General features: G+C 46.3%; 1 protein-coding gene across 1 annotated transcript in view; it reads right to left on the reverse strand.

Annotated features, from left to right (window-relative positions):
• The window catches only part of LOC140426604 (formin-2-like), a 594930-nt gene that overhangs the window by 323457 nt on the left and 252339 nt on the right, over nt 1–19134 (reverse strand). Inside the window, exon 7 of the mRNA XM_072511575.1 lies at nt 3919–4006. Within this exon, the coding sequence (XP_072367676.1) occupies nt 3919–4006 (88 nt within the window). The remainder of the gene's footprint in view (nt 1–3918; nt 4007–19134) is intronic.

Consider the following 19134-nt stretch of genomic DNA (forward strand, 5'->3'; position numbering starts at 1 on the left):
GTTTGTAAAGGACCCTTGAATTTACAAGCATTATTTTTTCTGGAATGCCACCACTTTGAGACCCATCCTCCAAGAACATAGGCAAGACAATTTTAGCACTTTTCTGTCACCTGTAACCACACTTTTTTTTCTGGGTGTACATGTGAAGTTGGCACTCTCACATCATTCAGACAGGGGACATCACACATTTGCATCAATGAGCTTCAATTGCTAGCCAACATTATCACTCATTAGACTAGTTTCAGTAGTTTAATTGCTCACATTGGGCTCTCCGAGGGTGGCCATCTCTCACAGGAAGCCCCGCAAATGTGAGCAAAACCAAGTGTCCATCCCATTAGCCTGGCCAAGCAAGTCTCAAAAGTGAAAGATGTGGTATATGGAGAATTGCATTGTGCACTTTGTCCAGTTAAGGCTTCCATACAAGTGGACCAGCAGAGGTTGACTAGGAGAATAAAGGAATCCCATGTTTTAACCGTTCTGATACTGAATGCATCTTGCTGTTTCTTCCGAAGAACTTCACAAAGCCAGCTTTCTCTATTGATATTCTTACAGGAATGATGATGATCAAGTTACTGGTCAATGTAGTCCATCATTTCGTGATCTTAGATCATAAGATATATGAGCAGAATTAGGCCACCCAGTCTGCTTCGCCACTCGATCATGGCTGATATGTTTTTCATCCCCATTCTCCTGCCTTCTCCCCATAACCCCTGATCCCCTTAATCAAAAAATCCGCTTATTAATCAGGCATGCCAGATTTGTGCTTGAGGTGCTGTTACCTACAGGGCTACAGACCAAGATCTGGAAGGTGGAATTAGACAGAATAGTTCTTCCTTCGAACATAAGAGGAGGTGGCAATATGGTATAGGCGCTGGACTAGTAATCCAGAAATCCGGGAGAATGATCTGGGGACCGGGGTTCGAATCCCACCACGGCAGGTGATGGAATTTAAATACAATAAAATATCTGGAATTAAAAGTCTAATGATGACCATGAGACCATTGTCGATTGTCATAATAATCCAACTGGTTCAATAATGTGTGTCTGCTGTCGTTACCTGGTCTGGCCTACATGTAGTTCACTCTTAACTGCCCCCTCAAGGGCAATTAGGAATGGGCAATAAATGCAGGCACAGCCAGCGATGTCGATGCCCCATGAACAAATAAAAAAAATACTAGGAGCAGGAGGAACAGGCAATTTAGCCTCTCAAGCCTGCTCCACCGTTCAACATGATCATGGCCTCAATTCCATTGTCCTGCCCATTCTCCAGAATCCTTCAACCTATTACTAATTAAAAACCTGTCTAACTCCTCAAATTTACTCACTGTCCCAGCATCTCCCACACTCTGGGGTACCGAATTCCACAGATTCGCAACCTTTTGGGCGAAGTAGTTTCCCCTCAAATCGGTCTTAAATTTGCTCCCTCTTATTCTAAAATTATGGCCTCTCATTTTAGAATGCCGCACAAGAGAAAGCATCCGCTCCACGTCTACTTTATCCATACTTTTTATCATCGTCCACACCTCAATTTGATCTCCCTTCATTCTTCTAAACTCTGGAGAGTATAGGCCTAAACTCAGTCTCTCTTCATACGACAAACCCCTCATCTCTGGAATCAATCTAGTGAACCTCCTTTGAACTGCCTCCAATGCCACTACATCTTTTCTCAAAAAAGGGGACCACAACGGTGCACAATACTTCAGGTGTTGTCTCACCAATATCTTGTACAGTTGCAACACTTCCTTACGTTTATACTCTTTTCCTTTACCTATACATACAAACATTCCATTGGCTTTCTTTATTATCTGCCGCACCTGGATGCTCGTTTTCTGTGACTCATGCATGAGGAGACCCAGATCCCTCTGCATCGAACCACCCCGAAGTCGCTCCACATTTAGATCAGAAGTTGCTTTTTCATTTTTCCAACAAAATGCATGACCTCACACTTACCCACATTAAACTCCATCTGCCACATTTTGGCCCACTGACCTAACCTATCTATATCAATTTGTAAGGTTCTTATTTCCTCATTGTAACTGACTGTCCCACCTATTTTAGTGTCATCTGATTGTAAATAGTTGGGGCCCCAAGGACCAAACTTTGTGGCACCCCACTAGTTTATATCCTTCCATCCAGAAAAAGACCCATTTATCCCGACTCTGTCTTATGTCCCTCAGCCAGTCTTCTATCCAAGCTAATAAATTACCCCTCACCCCATGTGAACTAACTTGGTGTATTAACCTTTTGAGTGACACTTTATCAAGCGCCTTTGGGAAGTCCAGATACACTACATCTACAGAATCTTCATTATTCACTTGGCTTCTTACATCTTAGAAGAACTCTAGAAAATTAGTCAAACATGATTTACCCTTCATAAAACTATGCCGACTCTGATGGATATCGTTTTGACTTTCCAAATGTCCCGATTAAGTCCAGGGCTAAATCGCTGGCATTGAAAGCAGACCAAGGCAGGCCAGCAGCATGGTTCAATTCCCGTATCAGCCTCCCCGAACAGGTGCTGGAATGTGGTGACTAGGGGCTTTTCACAATAACTTCATTTGAAGCCTACTTGTGACAATAAGCAATTTTCATTTCATTTCATTCTCACAATTTCCTAACAACAGATGTTAAACTAACTGGTCTATGATTTCCTACATTCTGCCTCCCTCCCTTTGTGATTAAGGGCGTTACATTAGCATGTTTCCAATCCACTGAAATCTTTTCTGTGTCCATGGAATTTCGGAATATTATAACCAATGGATCCACTATCTCTGCTGCCACTTCCTTTAACCACCCTAGGATGTAGGCCATCAGGCCCTGGGAACTTGTCCGCCTTCAATTCCAATAGTTTGTTGAGTACTGTTTCCCTCTTGATGCTGATTGTTCCAAGTTCCATCCTTTCTATTACCTCGGAATTACCCATTCCTATAGGGATTGTGCTAGCATCCTCCACCATGACAACTGAGGCAAAATATTGATTTAGCATCTCCGCCATTTCTGTGTTCCCCACTATTAACTCTCCAGTTTCATCTTCCAAGGGACCAACATTAACTTTAGCAACTATCTTCCCTTTTATGTACTTTTAGAAGCTTTTGCTATCCTTGTTACACGACATGCATAATGCGTAACTGTAAGCTCAATGGTATGTCCATGTTCCATAACTTTACCAGCATGGATTTTTCTCTTAATTGGTATATTCAACTTCGCCTCCTGATGGGGTGGTTCGTTTGTAGGCCACAGTATTACTGCAGTAACCTCAACTCCCATGGTGTAGAGTACAACACTGGGGAGCTCCCTGCACCATTCAGATTTTTCAAGGGACAAGATTGAGATGAGGATTCACCTTTTGAGGTGCAGAAGTTGCAAACTTTTGCACTTTGATTCAGAAATTGTTCATATTAGGAAGTCAAGGTAGTATTTTGCTCTTCTCATGAAGATTTGTCGAACATACAAAGATGTAAGCCGACCTATTCACAAGTGATGAAAACCTTACGAAATACATTCAAGCTCATGCTCTATACATCTGTCCCACCTTTTTCTCCAGACACGCACCAACCTTCACAAACGGCAATTTTGAATCACATGCAATTCATTTTAAGCACTGAAACTCAACCCTTTCATTTAGGATTTACAGTACAAGCAATGTTACATGCTTACTGTTCATGGGGTGAATTATGAATGACAGAAGTATCAATTCAGGTTACGACTGTGGAGGTTGATCGTGTGTGCGCATTCATCACTTTAATACAAGCTGACACTTATTCCATTCCCGCATATTGCATATCCACCTATCTTCAAAGTAACATTACTGATAACAACTCAAGTCGGAGCACATTGCAGACAGCTGTGAATGGATTCTGGAAAATCGTGACAAATAATTTTATGGTAAATTTACCAACAACCGTTGAACGGACTTACCATGCTGGATATCTTTCATCTCCAGGTGAAGACTAGACATTAAAATTCCAACAGCTTGCGACCTCTTATTGTTCAGAAGTTTCACGACCTGGAGCAAGAAAGAAAGGAAGAAAGAATGAATCCAGTTGTTGGGAATCAGATCATAAACACACATCCCATTTTATAAAAAGAATGTAATTTTCAGGAGACTGAAGGTTTTGAAAGCGGTCACCCGCACTGCAATAATGGTGGAGCCAAGCGCAGTCAGTACAATTAACACCAAGAATACTTCCATCTCGAGGCCTAATGAAGATTAAAATTCATGAAGGGGAACTGGAGGACCTTTTCTCACATTAACCGGGATGCGTGAAACGAGCTCAGACAAATTGGGGGTGCCAACGTAGACATTAGCATACACAATAACTTTCCTATAAATGATCAAAATCAGATTGTCCTTCTTTCAAACCATTAAACCGAAGAGCACAGGGAACTGGTTAGCACTATAGCTTAGCAAATCGACCTTTCAAATTTTCAGACCCATTCCAACCTCGTCCAGACTAATGGTGACATTCAGTGCATTAAGGTTCCTTTGTGAATTATATTTGGTCGGTCTCGTCCCATTCTACAGCATGAATAAGTCAGCAAAGAGAGGCAATATATTTTGAGGGGAAAACTGAAAAGCGACAGAAGTTTTTAAGATACAGGTGAACATCTATTTCCTGAATTAGACAGCAGAAGACATTCTGATGGTTCACACCCGTTTTGTTGCGATGCTAAACTTTCGTACAAACATCGGTTGCCACTCTACCCTTCTGGACCCCCTCCTTGTCCAGAAGCAACCCCGAACTGGAGATAAAAAACCAGCTCTGTAGTACAAGCTTCAATGAGCATCAGCTGCTCTCAATTCACTCTGAAGCAAAAGCTAGTTTACTGTTAACAGGACCTGTATTTCTAACATTGTCACATAATTCTCTAGAAGTGCAACTACAGGAACATGAAGCCAATAATACATTTGGATTTCTAGAATTGTCAAATAGCAAAGTAGTACTGATGAAAGTTGTACAAAACATTGGCCCTCTTGCCCTCTAGAAGCTCCGGCAAATCCAATACCCCCAAAATTGCCATCAATGGGCATGGCTCCAACCTCACCCCCACTATCACCGACATGGTCTCAAAGACGGAGGCCCAGAACCCGACCAATTTTGGGCAGGACCAGAACATACGGGAATGATTTACTGGCCCCCTTAAACACCTCTCACACTTATCCTCCACATCGGGGAATAACCCATTCATGCACGATCTAGTCATGCGCGCCCTATGGACAACTTAAAATTGTATCAAGCTCAGCTTGGTACAAGAGAAAGTAGATTTTACCCCATACAATATCTTCCTCCAGGTCCCTCCCTTCAGCGCCAAGCTCAATTCTTCTTCCCACTTCCCCTTTCTCTCTTCTAATGGAGCCTTTCCCATCTCCAGCGACCACTCATATTTATCAGTGAACCTCCCTTCTCCCATCTCATCACAAGATAACATCCTATCCATCAATGTATGGCTTGGCTACCCGGGGAACAAAGAGTTCTTTGCGAACAAAGTCATACACATGCATATATCCAAAGAGAGTTGGTATTTTTCCTTCAACTCCTCCAGCCCCACGAACAAACAGTTCCTCAATCGTCTGGGATTAATGAAATGAAAATGAAAATCGCTTATTGTCACAAGTAGGCTTCAAATGAAGTTACTGTGAAAAGCCACTAGTCACCACATTCCGGCGCCTGTTCGGGGAGGCTGTTACGGGAATTGAACTGTGCTGCTGGCCTGCCTTGGTCTGCTTTCAAAGCCAGCGATTTAGCCCTGTGCTCGATTAATCCTCTCCATCTTCCAAATCCTGTAGGTTGTGTCCATCACAAATGGTGCAAATCTGTGTTTCCGCAGATTGGCGACAATACTGACATGTCCCACAATCAGAAATGCCAGCTAATCTGATTCCAGATTTTAAGTGATGCCACCACTACCGGGTTTAGCCGAGGAAAACGGAAGAGGGGCAGTGACCAATGTCCATAAACATGGCCGAACACAGAGACCCCTTCCATTTCCCCCACTCCAACCCGTACCACCACCGCCCCCCCCCCCCCCAACCACCACCATTGTTGCACCGTCTCAATATTTACCGCCCAGTGGTAGAACATTAAATTTGGTAATGCCAGCCCTCCCGAACACCACCCCTCTGCAAAAAGGCTCGCCGAATCGTGGGTGCCTCACCTGCCCAAACTAAAGCAGAAATGAACTTGTCCACAAAAAACAATTTGGGCAAGGAAGATTGAGGGGGACTGGAACACAAATAGAAATCTCGGCAGGACATTAATATTGATCCTCTTTACTCTTCCTGCCAAGGAAAGCGGGAGGGCATCATACCTCTTCAAGTCCCCTTTCACCCCCTCCACCAGACTGGCCAAGTTCAATTTGTGCAGAAGGGCCCAATCATGAGCCACCTGAATCCCTGCCATTGCTCTTGGTCAAGTATGTTTCTTCTCGGAGAAGATTCCACACTTCCTGCATGATCCGATATCACGATCACCGTATACTCAGCACTCAAAACCCCCGGGAGCACCGATTTCCCCACCACAAAGTTAAATTTTGGGGAGTACACCTTCTTAATAAAATCTGTGTCATCCCAATTCGGAGCGTAAATGTTAACTAAGAAGACGTACCCCTGCCTAGATTCCATTCACCATCATAAATCGTCCCCCAGAAAGCCAGCACCCTACTGACTGCCGGAAAAACCACCCTCTTGTTAAACACGATCGCAACCACTCTCGACTTAGAATCAAAATTTGAATGGAATGCCTACCTCAGCCATCCCTTCCTTAGCCTCATCTGATCCCTAACCCTCAAATGTGTCTCTTGCAAGAAGGTTACATCAGCTTTCAAGTCCTTCAAATGCGCAAACACCCACAATCTTTTGACTGGACCATCTAACCCACTCATGCTCCATTCAATCATCCTGACAAGGGGTCTCTGAACACCCCCCCCCCCCCCCCCAATTAGGATCTGCCATACCCACTTTGAGAGGTGAGCCAACTGAATCCAGGCCCACATCGATTCCCGGCCCACCCAAAATGGCTGCCATCACCACCCTCGCCCAAACCTATCCACAAAAAAATATGCGTCATCAGCACTCTACCGTCCTCCCCTCCCCCCACACGTCCTTCCCCCCCCCATCCCCCTACCCACCACCCCCCCACCTCAGCCTTCCTAATCACCACCCCTGCTCCCTCCCCCTTCAAACAATCCGACCAGCCAACAATCTCCCGAAAACACCCTTCCACCCAAGAATGAAGACCCAACAAACCTAGGCATTCTGCCTCGCCCTACCAACCTAACAAGCCACCCCCCCCCCAACCCCACCCCAACCACCACTCCAGGCTACCTGGCGTAGCCCTCTCCCTCACACCGCTCCCATTTACTAACATCCATGGTGGCACCCACTTGGAAAATTACAAAAATAACCCAACCCAAATGCCAGCCCCCATCCAAACTCGTGCAAACCAATAGGAACAAATCCATACCCCTCCCCTCTCTCTCCTCCCCCCCCCTCTCGATGGGGTCCAATATCCCAAATGCCCATTGAGAACAAAAACGCACAACTCAACGTAATCTCGACATCAACCATGGCGAAGAATCAACGCATAAATATGTAAAACCTCCAAACATTCAAATAACAAGAACACCAGAACTGTGCATCATTAATTCTCCCCCAAAGTTATTTGCCTGCTCCGATGCATTAAAACACTGTTCTCGAAGGTGACCCATAGTTTTGCCAGGTACAACATTCCGAATCGAACTTTGTCACCATTGCTTCTTTTACAAATCACCTTAACTCTGTACCTTCCGGTTCTCGATCCGTTCATGAATAGTTACTGTTTTGCCCTATCCATTCTGTGCAGACTCTGTGATTTTGAATACATATATTAAATCTCCACTCAACCTTATTTTTTCTCCAAAACAAGCATTCCAACTTCTCCAATCTACCAACGCAAATGAAGTTCCTCATGCCGGAAATAATTCTACAACTTCTCCAATGCACTCACACCCTTACTCAAGCATAGCACCCAGAACTGGATACAATACTCCATTTGGCTGAACCAGTGTTTTACACAAATTTGCATAACTTCCTTACTTTTGCACTTATGCGTATGCCCCAGCGAAGAGTGCAGCATACTTTATTCATTCCTTTCTCAGCCCCCTGCCATCTTCAATGACTCATGCACATATACACCCACGTCCCCCTGCCCCTGCACCCCCTTTAGAATTGCACCATTTTATATGGTCTCTCTACATTCTTCCTACAAAGCGAATCACTTCACACTTCCCTGCATTAAATTCCATCTGCCTCTGTGCACCCATTCCACCAATTCTATCCTCCTCAGCGTACACAATACTTCTAAGTTTAGTATCTCCCACAAATTTTGAAATTGCATCCTGTGCATCAAGGTCTAGATTAATATGCAACACCCAAAAAAAAAAAGGAGTAGGGTGTTCCAACAGCAACCCCATGGGAAATTTCACTACTAATCTTCCTCCAGTCCAAAAAACAACCATTAATCACCACTCGTGATGAGAAGCAATTTCATATTCATGTTACCAAATTATTCCTGTTATTCCATGAGCTGTAACTTTGCTGATTGTTTCCAAATCCTTGCAACTGCATGCACGGAAACGTGTCTTTAACTGGTGAAATCGTGCAATCTTGTGAGGCTGTTGTACACAGATAGGAACAACTCTCTAGACATTGCAAATTCTGATTTTGTTTTTTTAAACAGATGGTAAATCCTGCTACTGTTGAAGACAATCCATTTCCACCAGAAGCCCTAAGCTTTCTTCAGTCATCACATTAGTCTAAAGGTTGCTTTTGGCATTTATGTTGATGTTTCACTTACAGCTTGAAACAAATAAACTTTTCTGATGCAAAAATTAATTCTAGAGCGGACTGATGCATGAACTAATTTAAAAACTTATTCCTTTAGCAGGCTGCTACTTAGAAAGCAAGGTCACATGTATTATTCACTGACAGGTCTAGCAATTCATTTCTTTAACCACACTAAATAAAGCCTTTCATCAAATTTGTTTAATGGCATGATTTGGGTCAAGTTTCCTCACAGCTGATAAAAATCTGTGACAGCCATCAGGCACTAAGAAGTGAAATATTAGCCACCTAATGCAACAGATTATTGACAAGCTTGAGGTTTTTATGGATCTTCATACAAAGGCTTGCAGGGTGCAAAGGTTTTCCTTAATTGCAATAATGTCATTCCTTTGATACACCCATTTTGTCAAACAATTTAAAAAGGCAACCGACTTTCGCTGCTCCATTGGAAATTTACCAAAAGCGAATGAGATATTTTAGCTTTAGCAAAAAAAAGGCAAATAATGTATCACACTTTCAACGTTCTTTCATATTTGTACAAAATTCAACCAAGCATCAATCAACTTGGCAGACATTGCAGTTTAATTAATGGGCATGATCCTTCAAAAGTATAACCTCAGATCAGTCTGGTGTGTACTTTGCATTTATGTACAGGCAAAACATGGAATATTGTTCCAGCAATGCTACTTAAATGCGTGGGCGGATTATAATGTGGGAGAGAGAACAAAATCTGGAATTGGGCGCGATTTAACAAAACAGTTTCCCAAGTGTCATTTTGGGCTCGATTGGCAGGGCGAGATTGCGGCCCATATTTAACGGCACTGTAGTGCTGAAAGTTAGCCCCACGAACTTCTTGCCATTACTGCCGTCATACCCATCGAGTCACTAGAGCTGCACCTCAGCGCCTCGCTGCTCACAAGGGGGAATTGCTTTTAAAAGCTGCTTCACCACTCACTCCCAGTCAACACACAAGCATGGCGGTGCACAAGCCTGTGCCTCGTGTTGGAGGTGTCGACCTGGCCAGGCATCTCAACGGCGTCAATGAGAGATGAGACATCCTTTTCCCAGAGGGGGGGTCGGAGGGCTAGCAGCAGGGTCACCAATAGCGCCTTGGAGGCAGTGGCAGCGGCCGTCAATGGAGGCAGCATGACCAGGAGGACTGCCCTCCAATGTTGGAAGAAGACTAATGACCAGGAAAGGTAAATCACCACCTCGCTCCTAGTATCAGTTCTGCCTGCCACCCCTCAAATTCCCAACCCCTCTCACCCCGGCACAAATCACTGGCCGACACCTCGCACCCTCCCCACACATCCAATCTTTGTGCTGGTTCCTCAAATGTCACTGGCAGCCACCAGCACAACCCCTTCATGTCTGGGTGCAATGCCCACATATGCCACCTGCTAAAGACCCCCCCCAGACCCATCAAGCATGCAGCTCATAATGCTCTCTCTTTGTCCTCGCAGGAGAAGATAGCCCATATTAAAAGGTAAAGGGCCAGGACAGTGGTGGTGAGGTGAGATTGGGGGGGGGGGGGGGGGGGGGGGGGTGGAAAGAGGAGGGTTGCGGTGTACCAGAGATTAGAATCCTCAACTCCTATGAGGAACAGGCCCGGGAGATCACGGGGTTGCCCAAGGAGATAGCAGTCACCGTCAGAGAGGTTGCCCTGCGCCAGAAAGGGGAGGATCCACTTCCCCTTCAACCAGATGACCTGTCTAAGTGAGTTTCCCTGTCAGACAAAATTTATCCCTCTCTCTCACTGAACACACATCCACTGTCTCGCAAGGTCATTTGGGCCGTATGGAGTCATTCCCCCTCCCCAGCCATCCAAGAGATCATCTCGGAAAGAAGCTCGGAGGAGACCAACATTCCCCACCTTCGACCAGCACAGAGAGATACACCACAGTGAGCGAAAATAGTGGACAGGCTTCTGGGGCACAATCTGGTGAGCACAACGCAGTTGCAGATGTGCATCAGGTGGAGGCAGGAACATCCAAGGGAAACAGCAGTCTGAGGTCTGCTGTCTCAGCTGGGTCCCAGTCAGATGCCGAGCCTCTGGATAAGGTTATCCCAGAGCTGATGCAGATGATAGGATGCAGATAATAAGACAGCCGTGAGATTCAGTGACATTCCACCGAGTAAGAGGAGTCCCAAAGGCTAGGGGCGCAGGAGATGATGCCGACAATGCGTGGTACCGAGGCCAATACTGCTAGGGTGGCGACCGCAGTGGAAAGCCTGGAACGCAACGTCCGCATCTTGAGTGGTGCTGCCCAAGGCATGTCTCAATCTGTGACGACCATGGCTGAGGGCCTCAACATCATTTCCGAGTTGCTGAGGGGCATGTCCCAGTTGCTTATCCCTCACATCTTGTAGAAGCCACATTGTTATTTTAACAGAAAGGCACAAATCATCAACAAGTCATTAGAAACATTTTCACGATTTTAATAATGAATGACTATGTTATTACAAAGCAAGGTGAAGCTGCATGGGTGGCCAGCAAAACAAATCTCAAATGTTAAATGTTAATGGAGGTGTAGGTAATACTACTTCAAAACAGTGGGTGGAATCTACCAGCCGCATTGCGCCTGAAAAACAACGTGGTGCGATTAGGTTGAGTCCTAATATGTCTCAACCAACCAAAACCCATCAGTAATTCTCATTTACAGCTTTGGCACTCTTGTAACCAATTGGAGAGCTCATGAATAGTCAGAAAATTCTCTAATCTTATTCTATTCCCTGACTGTATAGCCAAGTGCATAATACACAACTGTAAACATATTTCTTTTAAGATATTCGCTGTTAGAGCCATATTTCCAATTTCAGATCACAAAACGACACTGAGGACACCAAATACAAAAACACTCCACACTTTTGAGAATTCATTTTCAGAGCATAATCGAGATTCTTTGTTTTCATATGAAGAGCACTGCCAGTTGTTGCATAAACTATCGGTCGTGGAATGCAACGGAATTGCATCTGATGCATGTCCATATTACCAGTTTGGGTCACAAGCAATTCCCTTCATAGCCTGTAATGTTTCACACACAATGGGGCTGGGTAACCAAGTAGGCAGCAAGAATTCATTCTCCCCTCTTATTCGGTGACACACAACACAGCCTACAGCTTACTAATTTCATACAATCACTCGAGAAACATCCTTTTGTCACCCCCGGTCTCAGAATAAGAGGTGGGCCAATTAAGGTGGAGAGGAGGAGAAATTTCTTCACTCAAGAGGTTAGTGAGTTTTTGGAATTCTCTACCTCAGAGGGCTGTGAGTAACTGAGTACAGTTCAAGACAGAGATTGATAGATTTCTGAATAGTGAAGACATCAAGTGATCTGATATAAAAGCATCTAGGTTTACTGATGACGAGAAACGTTCAATGCTCCTAGTTTCATTGTGAACATCATCATTTTCTGGTTTGTCAATCACCTCACGTGACAGGATACTGAATGGTCACACTCATTGTGAGGAGGGGGAGTCCAGAACTTGGGGGTCACAGTTTGAGCATAAGGGGTAAACCTTTTAGGGCTGAGGTGAGGAGCAGTTTCTTCACCCAGAGAGTGGTGAATCTGTGGAATTCACTACCACAAAAAGTAGTTGAGGCCAAAACTTTGTATAATTTCAAGAAGGAATTGGATATAACTCTTGTGGCTAAAGGGCTCAAGGGGAAGGTGGGATCAGGGTACTGAATTTGATGATCAACCATAATCATAATAAATGACGGAGCAGGATCGAAGGGCCAAATGGCCTCCTCCTGCTTCTGTTTTCTGTGTATGTTTCTGTGTATATGGGGAGAGTGGGAAAATGGCATAAGAGGTAGTTGATCAGCCATGACCTGTTTGAATGACTCCATGGGCCAAATGGTCTACTCTTGCTCTCGTGTTCCTCCATTCCTATTGAATAAAACACTGACTGGAGTACAGAAATGGGGTAATATCTGTGTCCCCACCCCAAGACAAAGGTACCGTGCTTTTCCTTTTTAAAAGGGATGTTCTTTCGCACTTTGAGCGCGTACTTACTTCAAGAGCCATTTCACACAATCGCAGTTTCGCTTAATGTCTCTCCCTATTGCTGAGGCGACTCAAGCCAAGATTCGTCCCCACAGGATACCCTTAATTTCCACCAGAAATCAAAATAAACGGCTAATTTAAATACCAGAGCAATCTGTTTAATCATTGAACACCAATAGTCATCAGTAAACACACATGCTCAATTTATTCTTGATTAGCTAAGTCAACAAACGTTTTAGGAGGATAATGCACTACAGATGCTTAAATGCTAATAAATCCCATAAACAAATCATTCCACAATAAGGCAACTTAAAGGACTTTTGGCTTTGGGACTTTGACCTGGATTACTTGTGTGGACTCTTCTCATGAAACTTCCTTTGGAATTTAGTCTGCTGTTAGGATCATTAACTTCCCCAGGTAAGCCTGGCGGGGGACGCAACGTGAATCCATTAGTTCGAAGGTTCAGAGTTCACCTTCGACAGGCAAAAAGTACACAGAAAAGACAAACCAATAGATTCCCCCAAAGGCTCAGTACTGGCCCCAATCTTGTTCAACCTGTACACACATTATTTTCTAAAATCCAACTCCTGGAAATTCATACATGCCAACGAGAGTGGCCTCACAACTCAAGCCCCCAACTTCGGCCCAAGGTGTCGGACCCTAAATGAGGACTTGTCAAAACTCTGTGTGGGTATTGTTTAAGTTGACAGCCAGCTGAATGCTATCATGTATCTGTCGACTTACAACTACCCACAAAGTGCCCCCTCCCCTGTCATTTCATGTTGATCTATTCAGCCCACCCAAGGTACGGCTCCCATCAAGGCGGCTGATGATCTGGAAAAACCCTCCCAGCCAGGAGTTCCAAAGCAAATTCCACTTGGACAGATGAATGGGAATCACTCGACATGGTAAGCATGGACCTGGTCTCAAACCCAACCCGACTGCTGCCTGGTTTCAACCTTCCCAGGAAAGATTGGTCCACCACCCTTAACAGGTTCAGATCCGGCCACAGCCCCTCCTTGGCCAACCTCCACAGATGGGGCATTAGAGCCATTCCCCCAAGCACCTGTGTGAGAGAGCAAACTATGAACATCATAGAAGAATGTCCAACCCACAGACTCAACAGCGGTCTGTCCACACTCAACATAGCAGGACCAGAGGAAACTGCTCAGCTTGGGGATTACGCATTCGCTAAATTCATAAAAATGGAAGACCTACGTTTTTGAGAAAAAAGTTGATTTATTTATAAAAGAGCAGCTTTCAATCCAGCATAAGGCGGTTAAATGGGCCAACCAGTTCTTTCTCCGAGCCTACCCCGCATCCAAATTAATTCCCCTTCCATGCTCTCGCAGAACTACCAACTCACACTTTGACCTGCTCCACGAAAGCCAGGCAACTGCTGATCCCTCACACGGAGATGAGCTCCACAAATGGTACCTTCATTATGTACAATCTTAACCAGGAAATGCTGGCATGTTATTCAATTACAGCAGAACAATCATGCCCGATCAAGTCTACACATGTACTTTCATGCGATGGTTTGAATGGTCAGAAGTAGAAAGCCTATGGACAGGATTCTCCGTTCCTGAGACTGAGTGCTGACGCCGGGGCAGGATTCGTCGACTTCTAAGACAGCAAAACTGGACCAAATCAGCGGCCGTGGAGGGGCTAGCACCGGCACCACATGGAACACACTAGATTCTAATGGAAAATGGTGCCGGATCCGTGATTGACACTCAGGAGGCTGACAAGCTGCAGCCGCGTATACACATTTCACTCCCCACACACACCATCCCAGCCAACAAGATGGCACTTGTTGACCTGGAGTGCGCCCATCCCGTTTAAGAGTCGGTTGGGGCCAGGTGGCAGCTAGGGGGTGGCCTGGAGGGGGGGGGGGGACCATCCATCTGACCTGTGGTACTAAGTTCACAGTGGGCAGTCGGTGGCGTGCACAGTGCACGGATGCATGGTTGCCTTGCAGGCTGCAGCAATGGTGTTCAGTGCCCGTCCACCGACCCCACGGCCCAACTGCTGGCTGTCCCCTGCTACTCCCCCCTCGGCCAGCGGGACAATGGTCAGCAAACTATGGCGATTTTGGACACTGCTCATATCCCGTCTCCCCCTCAGCAGGTACGGCTCCCGTTTCGTGATTTTTGAAAGCACAAGTGAATCTCTGTGGTAAACCACTGTTGCACCTGTATTACAGGATGTACGGTAGAACCTGCACTACAGGTTCGCCTGTAGTCCCTGCCTGCTGGCTCCGCCCAGGAGGCGGGTATAAATATGCGTGTCCTCCAGCTCGCAGCCATTTCGGCAGCTGTTGTGGGAGGCCACACATCTGAGAGCAATAAAGTCTCAGTTGGATTCAACTATCGTCTTTAGTCCAATTGATCGTGCCTCAATTTATTGCTATCAGTTTCTAAGGATGGACCTCCGTATTAAACCAGATCGCCTGCAGCTGGATCCGCACTCGAGCGATGCCAGAAAGGACTTCCAGCACTGGCTAGCTAGCTTCGAAGTGTATATCAACGCGGCGCCGACCCCTGTTCCGGAGGCTCAGAAGGTCCAGATTTTGAAATGAAATGAAATGAAAATCGCTTATTGTCACAAGTAGGCTTCAAATAAAGTTACTCTGAAAAGCCCCTAGTCGCCACATTCCGGCGCCTCTTCAGGGAGGCAAGTATGGGCATTGAACCATGCTGGGGAGAAGCACCAAATGGTCGTGGACTGCAGCCAGACTATCAACCAGTACACGCAGCTCGACGCGTACCCCCTCTCACGCATATTTGACATGGTTAACCAGATTGCACAGTACCGGGTCTTCTCAACAGTAGACCTGAAATCCGCCTACCAGCAGCTCCCCATTCGTAAATCAGACCGTCCATACACCGCCTTCGAGGCAGACAGCTGCCTATACCACTTCCTTAGGGTCCCCTTCGGCGTCACTAATGGAGTCTCGGCCTTCCAAAGGGAGATGGACCGAATGGTCGAACGGTTCGGGTTGCGGGCCACCTTTCCGTACCTAGGCAACGTCACCATCGGCGGCCATGATCAGCAGGATCACGACTTCAACCTTGCTAAATTCCTTCACACCGCTACTCTCCTAAACCTCACTTACAACAAGAAGAAGTGAGTGTTCAGCACAAACCGCTTAGCCATCCTCGGCTATGTGGTCCAGAACGGAGTTCTGGGGCCCGATCCTGACCGCATGCGCCCCCTCATGGAGCTCCCCCTCCCCCACTGCCCCAAGGCCCTCAAACACTGCGTGGGGTTATTTTCATACTACGCCCAGTGGGTCCCAAACTATGTGACAAGGCCCGCCTACTCATACAGTCCACCCACTTCCCCCTGACGGCTGAGACCCAACAGGCCTTCGCCCGGATCAGAGCTGATATTGCCACGGCCACAATGCCGCTGTAGATGAAACACTGCCCTTCCAAGTAGAAAGCGACGCATCTGACGTCACCCTTGCCACCACCCTCAATCAGGCAGGCAGGCCCGTGGCATTTTTTTCCTGCACCCTTCATGTCTCTGAAATTCGGCACTCATCCGTCGAAAAAGAGGCCGAAGCTATCGTTGAAGCTGTGCGGCATTGGAGGCCGGCAGGAGATTCACTCTCCTCACTGACCAATGGTCGGTAACCTTCATGTTCAACAATACACAGTGGGGCAAGATCAAAAATGATAAACTCTTGCGGTGGAGAATCGAGTTCTCCACCTATAATTCCAAGATTATGTATCACCCTGGCAAACTCAACGAGCCCCCAGATGCTCTATCCCGAGGTACATTTGCCAGCGCACAGGTAGACCGACTCCGGACCCTGCACGACAGCTTTTGTCACCCCCCCCCACTTTGAATGCCTCCGCGTGGATTTCAAAGGGCCCCTCCCCCGATCGTCACACATATTTCCTCAGTGTGATCAACGAATACTCTTGGTTCCCCTTCGCCATCCCATGCCCCAACATGATGTGTGCCACTGTCATTAAAACCCTCAATTCGATCTTCACTCTGTTCGATTTCCCCGCCTACATCCACAGTGACCGGGGATCCTCATTCATGAGTGATGAGCTACGTTAGTTCTTGTTCAGCAGGGGTATCCAGCAGAACGTCAAGCTACAACCCCCGGGGAAACGGACAGGTAGAAAGGGAGAAAGGGACGGTATGGAGGGCTGCCCAGCTGACCCTACGGTCCAGAAATCTCCCAGCCTCCCGCTGCCAAGAGGTCCTCCCTGATGCACTCCATTCCATTCGCTCATTACTCTGCACTGCCACTAACAATACACCGCATGAACGTTTTTTTGCCTTCCCCAGGAAGTCCACATCCGGGGTGTCGCTCCAGACTTGGCTCACATCTCCGGGAACCGTGCTTCTCCGTAAACATGTCTGACTCCACAAGGCGGACCCATTGGTGGAGAGGGTGCACTTGCTCCATGCAAACCCCCAGTACGCCTACATGGCGTTCCCTGACAGTCGCCAGGATACTGTCTCCCTCAGGGATCTGGCACCAGCAGGTTCCACCCGCACACCACCCCCTTCGGCCCCCGCGCCACTCTCCCCTCCCCCATCGCTCACAACAGCAGCCCCCCAGGACCATCCATCACCCCCCCTGCCCACGCCCGTCGATGAAGAGGATTTCGGCACGCTCCCGGAGTAACCTTCAACCAGGTCAGCACCAAAATCGCCAACACCACTTCGTCGCTCCCAGAGGAACAGCAAGGCCCCGGACCGGCTAAACCTCTGACCGGTCCACCGGACGTCATTTGTTTGCTTTGTAAATATTATCTCATTATTGTATATAGTTATCCACCACACGCGCCGGACTCAATTTTTAACAGGGGGTGAATGTGGTAAACCACTGTTGTCCGTATATTAGATGTACGGTAGAACCTGTACTACAGGTTCACCTGTAGCCCCTGCCTGCTGGCTCCGCCCAGGAGGCGAGGTATAAATATGCGTGCCCTCCAGCTCGCAGCCATTTTGCCAGCTGCTGTGGGAGGCCACACATCTGATAGCAATAAAGCCTCAGTTTGGATTCAACTATCATCTTTAGTCCAATTGATCGTGCCTCAATCTCACCGTCGAGAATTCTCCCCAATGGAGGTGGAGAATCGGGGACGCCCCAGAGTAAACCAGGTCAGGCCTGCTAATGATATGAAAACGGCATTTACTGTACGTGCGAGTGGAACGCATTGTTGCCGTTGTCGAGGCGCCGGAGAATTGCGATTTGGCATGAACCCGGCACCCGCCATGATTTGAGCTTCAAAACTGATTCTCCACTCAATGTCCTTTCCCGGTTTCAGCTTCAGTCGACGGAGAATCCCGCCCTATATTTCTCTATTGATGCATTCATAATAGATTAAAATGGGCAAGAAACATTGTGCAGGTTCAGTTTGCATTAACTGCATATTTTTCCTCCATTCAATAAATCTCAATGCTGAGGCAGAGCGCGAAGTGCTGCTAACTCAGCCAATGGCAAACAATCAGACAGCGCCATTTGTATTTCAGTTTAAGCCTTGTGGTACCACATGTCGAAATAAGGGGCCTCACTGCTAACCGGTCAGGAAAACCTCAACTACATTTTACATGTGACATTATAACAGCAAAAAAATTAACAACTTTGCAACTACTAATCCAACACTTTCATGTTTGGATATTAATTGAAATTTGTAAGCTGCACGAATGCAGGCAAAAATATCTCAGTCTTTTTGTGCTAATTAAAAAACAAAATCCACTTCAAAATGGGAGTAACTTAAAAGTTAAACCTTTACTCTTGAAGGTAATCAGGATTCTCTGTACTTCAAAACAAGTACAGAGCTCAGCGTTAAGTTTCGCAATATTGTGAAGCTTGATGGCACATCATCATGAATGTAACCAGAGCCATCTGGATGTGATGTTCAAACAAGGGCATTCCTCAAAACATGTTGAAGATGTAACTATTATCTGAAGTTCTGGTGGAATGTGTTCTGAGACTACTCGGCTCCTGCTCGGAGAGTAACCCACTGGGAGATTAAATTTAGCAGCTTCAGTTATAAACACTGCTCGCAGTAACATTCCATCACAATGGAAAAGCAATTTACCTCCAGCACCTTTCGGCATCAACCTATTATTTCTGTGTGGGTGGGAAGAGGATGCAGATAGTGCTCCTTAATCTCATTCACACTTAACATGCGATTTGGCACCCTGCAAATTTGAAACAATCTCACCAGCAACGCATATTTGGATATCGAAGCAGATTGGGGTGATAAATAGTCTCTTAGTTAGAATCTATACAAGAATCCATAGAATTCCGTAGAAGAAGGCCAT

This window comes from Scyliorhinus torazame, chromosome 1 (genome assembly GCF_047496885.1).
Source record: "Scyliorhinus torazame isolate Kashiwa2021f chromosome 1, sScyTor2.1, whole genome shotgun sequence".
In the NCBI taxonomy this organism is placed as follows: Eukaryota; Metazoa; Chordata; class Chondrichthyes; order Carcharhiniformes; family Scyliorhinidae; genus Scyliorhinus; species Scyliorhinus torazame.